Raw genomic sequence first — 10,314 nt, 5'->3', positions numbered from 1 at the left:
ACACAGGCAGCACCCTCTTTGACCTTGGCCACAGCAACTTTCTACTAGATACGTCACTGAAGGCAAGGGAAACAAAAGCAAAAATGAACTATTGGCACTTCATGAAGATAAAAGTCTTTCACACAGTGAAGGAAATAATACACAAAACCAAAAGGCAGTCTATGGGATGGGAGAAGATATTTGCAAATTACATGTTTAATGAAGAGTTAGAATCCATAATTTATAAAGAACTCTCCAATTCAATACTCAAAAAACAAATAATTCAATTAAAAATGAGTAGAAGACATGAATAGATATTCCTCCAAAGAAGACATACAGATGACCAACGGACACATGAAAAGATGCTCAACATCACTCATCATCAGAGAAATACTAATCAAAACCACGATGAGGTACCACCGTGCACCCATCCGGATGGCTAATATTAACAACACAGGAAACAACAGGTGTTGGCAAGGATGTGGAGAAAGGGGAACTTTCTTGCACTGCTGTTGGGAATGCAAACTGGTGCAGCCGCCTGGAAAACAGTACCAAGTTTCCTCAAAAAGTTAAAAATAGAACTACCTATGACCCAGCAATTGCACTAATAGGTATTTACCCAAATGATACAAAAATACGGATTTGAAAGGGTACACATACCCATATGTTTATACCAGCATTATTAACAATAGCCAAACTATGAAGAGAGCCCAAGTGTCCATTGACTGATGAATGGATAAAGAAGATGTGGGGGGTGCCTGGGTGGCTCAGTTAAGCGTCCAACTTCACCTCAGGTCATGATCTCACAGCCCATGAGTTTGAGCCCTGCATTGGGCTCTGTGCTAACAGATTAGAGCCTGGAGCCTGCTTTGGGTTCTGTGTCTCCCACTGTCTCTTCCCTACCCTGCTCTCTCTCTCTCTCTCTCTTCCTCAAAAATAGATAAACATTAAAAATTTTTTAAAAGAAGATGTGGTAGTTATAGACAATGGAATATTACTCAGCCATCAAAAGGAATGAAATCTTGCCATTTACAATGATGTGGATGGAGCTAGAGTGTATTATGCTAAGTGAAATAAGTCAATAGAGAAAGACAGAGTATGATTTCACTCATATGTGGAATTTAGGAAACAAAACAGGTGAACACATGGGAAGGGGGAGAAAAGAGAGAGGGAAACAAACCATAAAGGACTCTTAACAATAGAGAACAAACTGAGGGTTGATGGCGGGATGAAGGTGGGAGATGGGCTAGATGGGTTATGGGTACTAAGAGGGCACTTGCTGGGGCACCTGGGTGGCTCAGTTGGTGAAGCGTCTGACTTTGGCTCAGGTCATGATCTCATGATTCGTGGGTTCAAGCCCCACATCGGGCTCTGTGCTGACAGTTCGGAGCCTGCAGCCCGGAGCCTGCTTCGGATTCTGTGTCTCCTTCTCTCCTCTGCCCCTCCCCTGTTTGTGTTTTGTCTTTCTCTGTCTCTCAAAAATAATTACATGTTAAAAAACTTAAAAAAAAAACAGAAGGGCATTTGCTGTGATGAGCACTGGGTACTGTATATAAGTGATGAGTCACAGAATTCTACTTCTGAAATTAAGATTATACTATATGTTAACTAATTAGAATTTAAATAAAAATTTGGGAAAAATACTAAAGAAAAATTTGTTTTGATTTGGTAATAAGAAAATTATTATTTCAACCAAACTGGAAAAAAGCATAGATTATACGCAAATAGAAACATTTCCAAATGAAAAGACATTACGTTATATTTATCAAACCCCTATAAAGTCAGAAAGCCTACTCAGAAATTCATAAAACCAGGAACAGGAAGACAAACTCAAATCAGCAATATTCCTTTTTATTTCATCCCCTTGACAGTCTTATAAACAGCTTGGAATAGTTACATTCACCAATATAAGTTTTACAAATTCAGCAGCCTTCTTCGGGATACTAGCAGACACAGGACTGTGCTGTCATCTTCGATGGACAGTGGATTCTTGCTCCATTCAATAGTTCAGGTCTTCATCAAGGTGTCTTCAAGGCTGAACGAAAGCCATAAACAGAAAAACTGTTATTTTCCTTTTCATACACACTTGTATGGAATTACATTATAATGTAATATAATGCGTTTTGTTACAACACACATGCATGTATGCACAAAACACACACACACAAACTCACATGTATTAAACAGCATGTTACCTTCCTGAAAAGAAAACTTAAATACAGTGATCTGCAAAATTCAATGATCTGCACAAAAATTATTTCTTCGGGGCACCTGGGTCGCTCAGTTGGTTAAGGGTCCGACTTCGGCTCAGGTCATGATCTCGTGGTTGAGGGTTCGAGCCCCGCGTCGGGCTCTGTGCTGGCAGCTCAGAGCCTGAAGCCTGTTTCGGATTCTGTGTCTCCCTCTCTCTCTGACCCTTCCCTGCTCATACTGTCTCTCTCTCTCTCGCAGAAATAAATAAAACATTAAAAAAATTTTTTAACTAAAAAAAAGTTTTATTTCTTTTTCATGGAACTATGATAGTACACCAAAACACCATTTCTACAAGCACCCCCACACAATTCTGAAGCAATGACTCAGCAGTGATTACGCTTTAAGAAAAAACAGTTTAATGATTATTCATTACATCAGAATAATATTCCTATGTTCAAGATTCTAAGTCAAAAATGATTTGTAAGGGCAACTGGGTGGCTCAGTCAGTTAAGCATCTGACTTCAGCTCAGGTCATGATCTCACGGTTCGTGGGTTCAAGCCCTGCGTTGGGCTCTGTGCTGACAGCGAGCTCAGAGCCGGGAGCTGCTTCAGATTCTGTGTCTCCCTCTCTCTGTGACCCTCCCCTGCTCACCCTGTCTCTCTTTCTCAGAAAAAAAAAAAAAACCTTAGAAAAAAGTGATTTGTAGTCTTAATTTAATAATGCCATTAGATTTTAATATTTCTCTATACATATATATATGTAATCTTATAGATGTAAACATGTTTAATTCTATTTGATAGCATGAGCACATAAATGGAATGATATTGCATTTTTGTGGATGATTTTTCCTTTTTTAGTTCATTGCATCATATTTTTCTAGCCACTACTTCACTGTTATTTGCTTTGTTTCCAGGTTTTTGCCACTACTAACAATGCTGTGAAAAGGAATCATTATATGTGAGTTCTTACACACCAGTGCTTTATCTGTATGGATGAAATTCTCAGGGGGAGAGGTTCTGTATGAAAGGATGTGAAGCATTTAAAAATGCTTAGGAGACATTTTTCGGATTGCTGCCACACCTCTCATTTCCAATAGTGATGTCTGAAATTTTCTCTGTGTTCCCACCAGCAATATTGGCACTGTTTTAAATTTTTGGTGGTCTGTTTTATATAAAGCAATATCTCAGTGTTAATTGTAATTTGAACTGCCCAGACATGCCCAGACTGGTGAATTAGGGAGTTTATAAATAGAGTTTTCATTTGCAATTTATTTTCTGAGAGTTGTGTTTTCATAGCTTTGCCCAGTGATCTATCACATGCTATCCTTTAACAATTGTTAAGATATATGTAGATAGATAGATAGATGCATACATATACAGTAAAACCTTGGTTTGCAAGCACAATTCATTCCGGAAACATGCTTGGAATCCAAAGCACTCTTTTATCAAAGTAAATTTCATGAACCATTGTGATCAGGTGACTTTCAGCGTCAGGTACTACTCATATTGCAAGACATTGCTTGTTTATCAAGTTTAAACTGATTAGAAATGTTTGCTTGTCTTGCGGAACACTTGCAGACCAAGTTACTTGCAATCCAAGGTTTTACTGTATATATATTTATCCTTTTCATGCTTTTTAATTTATTAGTTTCTATGTGTATATATGTATATAGATGATTTAACACTTTACATTCACATACTTTTTTTTAAATTTTTTTTAATGTTTTATTTATTTCTAGGAGAGAGAGAGAGAGAGACAGCGTGAGCAGGGGAGGGTCAGAGAGAGAGGGAGTCACAGACTCTGAAACAGGCTCCAGGCTCCGAGCTGGCAGTCAGCACAGAGCCCAACGCGGGGCTCGAACCCACAACCGCGAGATCATGACCTAAGCGAAAGTCGGACGCTTAACCGACTAAGCCACCCAGGTGCCCCTACATTCACATACTTTTAAGAGTTCCAACTTTAGGGGCACCTGGATGGCTCCATCGGTTGAGCTTCTGACTTCAGCTCAGGTCTTGATCTCACGGTTCATTGGTTCAAGCCCTGCATTGGGCTCTGTGCTAATAGCTCAGAGCCTGGAGCCTGCTTCGAATTCTGTGTCTCCCTCTCTGTTCCTTCCCCACTCACACTCTGTCTCTCTCTCTCTCAAAAATAAATAAACATTAAAAATTTCAAAAAAAGTTCCTACTTTAATCCTATGTCTCAATCTGTATTTATTTGCACAGCCCCCCATACTTTTGCTATATATCATTTCTAAATGTATAGTCCTCCCCAAATTGTTTTTTTAAAGATAGAAAATATATCTACTATCTCATTTCACTGCTTTTCTTTTTGATGTATAACTGAACAAATTTCTTGTCTATTCACTGTTTTCTCTTGTTATGCTTTCTGCATGAAAACAAATTACAAAATGTAAACTTGATCGCCTCTTGCCCCAGCTTAATCTTTCAAAGCTCCCTGCCTCCCTGCCAGGAGCAGATAAAGCCATCCTTTATAGGGCTCTGTGCAACCTTTCTGCTTAGACTCTTACCACTTTCTCTCTCACGTAGACTGCAAGATTTGCATTAAATAGTCATGTCGTTGTCAAAGTGTCTTTTAGCTATGTGTCTTCAGCGCTCAGAACACCATTTGTCACCATAAATACGTTCAACACATATGTTTTTAAAGATTTTTATTTTTAAGTAATCTCTACACCCAGTGTGGGGCTCGAACTAACAACCCTGAGATCAAGAGTCGCATGCTCTACCAACTGAGCCAGCCATGTGCCCCTGTTCAATACATATTTTTTGAAAGAAAAACTTCTGATTATCTCCCAAAGATGTGGTTCTTTACTATACCTCCATATTTTGTACTAAAGTTGCCCTAAACTTGTCTATCTTTCAATCTTCCGATATTTCCCTTGAATATCACATCTTCAGAATCTCAAACTTTCTCAGAAAAACTTTCTTATCTCCTTATGGGCACCTTACACTACCTTTACCATACCATGCATTATACAAGTGTTGACATAAGTCTTTTCTCTTTCTCCAAATGACCCTTATAATATCTTGAAAAGATTTATTTGTACTAATTTAGCTAGTTTCTCCTTAGCTCTATGATGTACCATTGTTATTGCTTAGAATATATAACTAAGAGTTGGACAAGACTCACATCTATAAAGAGCTGTTATATATTCTAAGGTGGAAATACATACATACATAAACATATGTTAATATATGTGGAAATATGTGTATGTACATTCTTTTTTTTCTAATACCAGAGGAGTTTCCAACTTGCAAAAAAATGTACTTGTTTTGAACAACATTGAATAAATTCTCCTCACTCACCTCCCTCGGTTATAATTCCTCTTTTCCTTTTCAGTGGACCTCGGAATGGTCTTCTTTTTCATCCAGAAACAGGAAGAGATTTAGACACAGAAATTAGCCCACCATCACTAAAATCATCTGACTCACTGGGATCTTCTGAAAGGGAGAAAATCACTACTGGGAAATAAATTAGACCTCCCCTCAAGTGCCTTAGAAGCTCTTTGAATGTCTAAACACGTTGCCCACAATTAGGAAGGTGACCAAGTGTGATTTAGGGGACACAGAAAGTCTTTCCTGGGCCTCGTATATGTTCTACTGAATAGCTGCAGCAAATACCAAGGCTCTGAGATTGAAGACGTGAGGCGGACCCTTGTCAGAAGGTAAGGAATACTGAGAAGGTGCTGAGCATTCGTGGAGGAAGTGGGTATTGGGAGATTCCTTCCAACCCAGCAGAATCCTGCTGCCCAGAGGCAGCATTTGTGCATTGTCACTAAGCAGAAGCTGGAGGACAAAGAAAGAAGAATCAGGTAAGGGGAAATAAGAGTAAACCTGTGAATAGTGATGGTTTCTATGGGATAAAGGTATAGAAAGTTTAAGCTTTCAGAATTTAGGGGAGATACATAATAAATATCGAGTTAGAGAAAGGAAAGCAGCAGGAGGTAAGAATGCAAGAAACAGTGAAAGAGATGGGAAGAGTGAAACCACCCTTCAGAAGATTAATTTCTGTTTCCAGAAAATGAGGCCCAAGTCATAAGATGCTCCTTGCATGGTCCCCTGTCCCTCCATCAGACATAATCATAGACCTTGAAGCCAGATCGCATGGTTGCAGTTCTTATGTTTTCGAAGAATAATGTGTCATGCACTCCTGCCGTTCTTCCTTATGTGCATCATAAACTTCCTATGCCATGGCTGAGATTTCTCTCCACGGCTGTGCATAGTGAGATGCCTCCACTGTAACTGCAGCTACCTGTCTGGACCCCAGGGCTACAGGCCCTCAAAGACCCCACAGACCTGAGGCAGTCAGCACGTCCAGATCATCTGCTTTCAGGCAAGAATTCATCTCCCGGTATTGAACTTGGTGGACGGAATTCTCTCCTCTCAAGGAAACTGACAACAGAGGTCTTAGGTTAGGGATTAGCTCATAATAAAAGTCGCCCTCCCTACCAGCGCTTTTCCCCAGCTGTGCAAACATACTGAATCTTTATCCACGCCCTTGTCTTGTTTCCATCCCTTCTACCACCAGGTTTTCCCTAACGAGGCCACAGACTAAAATCAACAGGAGGAGGAGAAACCTCCCCTATTGCCATCACCTGACTTTCCAGTTTCTTCTCCCAAGGGAGGCAGCGGTCTTCTCTAAATCATCAGAGCTCTTAACAAAAAATCCCTCTAAAATCTCCCCTCTCCTCTCCATTCTCACCAAAGTTCCTTTCATCTTCCATCTCAACAATTTTGAAATAACGTGGTCTTCCTTCAAGCCCTCATACAGCCTGTCATCGAACAGAACTTTCTAAAAAAAACAGCTTGACTATTTCACACACCCCCACACCCATAATATTCTTTGACTATTAACCTTCTTACCATGGAGTATATGACTTCCTCCTTTGTTCCCCTTCCTTCTATAGCCTTACCAGCAGCTTCTCTCCTGTGACTCAACTTTTACTTCCCCTCAGAAAGTCACCCTTTAAGCTTCTCCACACTTGTACATATTTTTTCCCTTTCCCTATAAAGCACCTTACCCAGTTCTTTGAACTTGATTTTCAGAATGAGCCTCCTAGAAGCCTCTATTTCTCCCCTGGCCCCTCCTGTTAATTACTGTCTTCTCAAGCTACTTTTGTCCTTATTGATCTTAGTATGCAATACTACACTGCACCTTATTTGTTTGCTTGCATGTCTCTTCCACTAGACTTGAAATGTCATGAAGACAAAAACACTTGACTATCAATATCTGTATCTTCAGAGCCTAGCACATTACTTAACTGAACAGTAAAATTCGTAGTAAGTACATAGTATGAGCAAATACGTATTTGGGCAAGAAAGAATTCCTCCTAAACCATATAACCATATTCATTCCAAACTATCAATTCTATAATGTCCCAATTAGCATGGCAGATAGAGAACAGAAGTCCTCAAACAGCCAAAACCCCTTTCTCCTCTGAAATCTTGTTCCTTCTTTTTGAAAAACTGCTTCAATCTCTTCCAGATTCCATCCTTTTGGCTGTTTGATACTTGAGTCGATATGCATATCCTTGTGTCCAAGGTGTATGTATACTGAGATAATATGCATTTTATCCCAAGAAACTTCGATCCCATAGAGATATTAGAAAGACCATACTTAGGCTGATACCTGTGAGCCGCTGTCTCTGTCTTCGTTTCCGGATCCACAAGAGGAGAGCAACTAGAACAGCCGACAGAATGAGGCCAAGGATCCCAAATACAATGAGGGGTGAGTGACCTAAGAGCAAGGAAGTACCACAAGAGATGATAATGTCTTAGCTGAAAGACCTAGATCCCGCATACCATCCTTCTCAACAGAGATTGCCGAAGTACATTTCAGATCCTCAGGGCTACTTCTGACCTAAAGTCTCTTGACAGAAAAGATTCTAAATAACACAGACAATTGGACCCATGCTCATAAACCCCATGATATACCTGCAGCAGTAGATGATCTCTGGGCCACGGCAATCTCTGTTGGAGAAAAGAGAAGAAGACTCAATTTGGGGAGTAATACGTAGAACAAATATTTCTATTTCCTATGTGAGCCTCTGATGCCTCTCAACCAAGTAAATTATTCCTTCCACCTAAAACCAGGTTCCCCTTGTCTTCATTCTTTTTGTACAGAGATACATATAACTTTTATGCTTTTCCTTGGTGAAGCCAACATACAACCACAAAGGTTTTCATCATTCTTTTAGCTTGGAAACACTGTGATTTTCTTCTTACTAGATTCCCTGTGTTGATGTGTCTAGTCTTTGCACAGTGCACATCCCTGCCCACCCCTATGTGCTGCCAGGGATTCCAAACTTATCCCCGGCTCCAGGGACTCACCTGAACACCTCACGGCGGCATCTTCTTTGTGCCCACAGTCACTGTGCCCCCAGGCTCTGGCAGGACAATCCCACAAGGAAGATTCATTTCCTTTGCACTTCACTTCATTGAGCCATATGGGTCCAGTCCCCTGACCGCATGCTGCCTCTTTTAGTGCCTCTAAAGCTGGGCCACAGCCCAGCTGTCGACACACCACCTGTGCATCTTCAAGATCCCAGGAGTCATCACACACCGTCCCCCAAGAACCTCCATGCCAGAGCTCCACACGTCCAGAACAATTAGAGCTTCCTTCTTGCAGTCTTATCTTGTCTGAAAAGTCAAAGCCACCTAGATCATTTCTGAGAACATAAAAACTTTGAAGAGGTCACAGGGGAAAAGAGAGGTTTGGAATTCTTTTTAAATCTCCATTTTAATACTTTGTTTCTTTAACGTGCATTTAAAAATATATTTTAACAAACCTATTGTTTTGGAGAACAGGAGTTGTTTCAACAAACTGGGTGTATTTCATGTTGGAGGTAAGAACACGCACGTGAAATCAACAAGAGGAGAAATGTGAAAATTGGGAAATGTGAAATCAACAAAACTAACAATGTTAGTTTCTCTCAAGGAGAAAGGGGTTTAGGAGAGTGTCGGGTCCATTAAAAAAAACTCTTCCAGTTTAAGTGGATGGAGATGGCAAAACACCTCAGGACTGATCTTTCTGATAGCTTCCTTTCTTATGTTAGTAGAACAAGATAATATTTGAAAGAAAAGTGGGAAAGGGAGGGTCGACTGTTCAAGAGTCAAATACTGAATTATATATGCTGGGCTCCTCATTTGTTCTCAGAGAAAGCAATCGAATAAACTTTCAAGAAGGCCATGGGGCGTGTCATACTTTTTGGGAAATTTCTCACCGATCCTGAATACCTATAGGCCAAATGAAATGAAACCAATTACACCATCCACCTAGAACTGGTACCAGAGGTTATTCATTCACGCCTACTTAATGAGATCCGAAGGTGACAGTGGGATTTCCAAAACAGAGTTTTCCTCGAGGCTGGCGGATACTCACTAGAACACGTGATCCAGGTCTCCTCTGAAGGGATGGCCGGTGTCCGTTTCCATGGAGAAGACGGGCACTGCCATAACGTGTCAGGTCCCTTCGGACACTGGACGTTGTCCACCCATATGTGCCTGGGCGACGTGTCCAAAGGTGCAGGGCTGATGGTGCCTTTGTCCGCACAGCCCAGCTGCCTGCACACCACGGCCACGGTGGTTGGAGACATATTACTCTTGCCAACGCTGCCCCAAGATCCATTGTAAAAAACTTCCAGACGCCCAGCACAGGTGTCTCTGCTGGTTTCACCCATTAGTCTCAGGGACATGAACTCTGAGGTGAAATACAGAGTTAGTACTTTCACGTTTTCTCTGAAGACTCAGAAGACTCCCTTCCTTTACTCTAAGGTGAAAACGGTTTTAAAAATAGGTATGAAATGTCAATTACTAGTAATTCTTTAGTAACCTCTGGATGACTTAGTAGACTTTGGTAAAATATAGTATTTTCTATACTAAATACAATACCGTTCTGTATATAGCTTACGGTTTTTCTTTTATGAAATTTTGTACTCAAGCAACTCTTTAGAATGCTGCCGATGATTCTAAATTGATTTCTAAGTCTTATGCAAGGACTCAGCGACTTTTATATCAGTTACATAGTTTGGATTCATCTCCCTAAATGACTGCAGTTTTAGCCTGAAGACCTGATTCTTTTTTTTTTTTTTTTTTTTTTTTTTTTTTTTTGTTGTTTTCTTTTTT

At 40.3% G+C, this 10,314-nt stretch overlaps 1 protein-coding gene across 2 annotated transcripts in view; it reads right to left on the bottom strand.

The window, feature by feature from the left end:
• Window positions 1-1,809: 1,809 nt before the first annotated feature.
• The window catches only part of CD163 (CD163 molecule), a 33,606-nt gene continuing 25,101 nt past the window's right edge, over window positions 1,810-10,314 (bottom strand). The window contains exons 11-17 of one of the 2 annotated variants that reach the window (XM_077759061.1): window positions 9,572-9,889; window positions 8,521-8,829; window positions 8,125-8,160; window positions 7,820-7,927; window positions 6,487-6,582; window positions 5,497-5,549; window positions 1,810-2,014 (exon numbers count right to left, since the gene is read on the bottom strand). In XM_077759061.1, coding sequence (XP_077615187.1) covers window positions 5,527-5,549; window positions 6,487-6,582; window positions 7,820-7,927; window positions 8,125-8,160; window positions 8,521-8,829; window positions 9,572-9,889 — 890 coding nt within the window. In that variant the 3' untranslated portion in view covers window positions 1,810-2,014; window positions 5,497-5,526. The remainder of the gene's footprint in view (window positions 2,015-5,496; window positions 5,550-6,486; window positions 6,583-7,819; window positions 7,928-8,124; window positions 8,161-8,520; window positions 8,830-9,571; window positions 9,890-10,314) is intronic. The other variant, XM_077759062.1, reaches the window with a different exon arrangement.

Source organism: Crocuta crocuta, unplaced genomic scaffold (assembly GCF_008692635.1).
Source record: "Crocuta crocuta isolate KB4526 unplaced genomic scaffold, BGI_CrCroc_1.0 scaffold72, whole genome shotgun sequence".
Classification (NCBI taxonomy): domain Eukaryota; kingdom Metazoa; phylum Chordata; class Mammalia; order Carnivora; family Hyaenidae; genus Crocuta; species Crocuta crocuta.
This window is presented reverse-complemented; position numbering and strand designations above follow the sequence as displayed.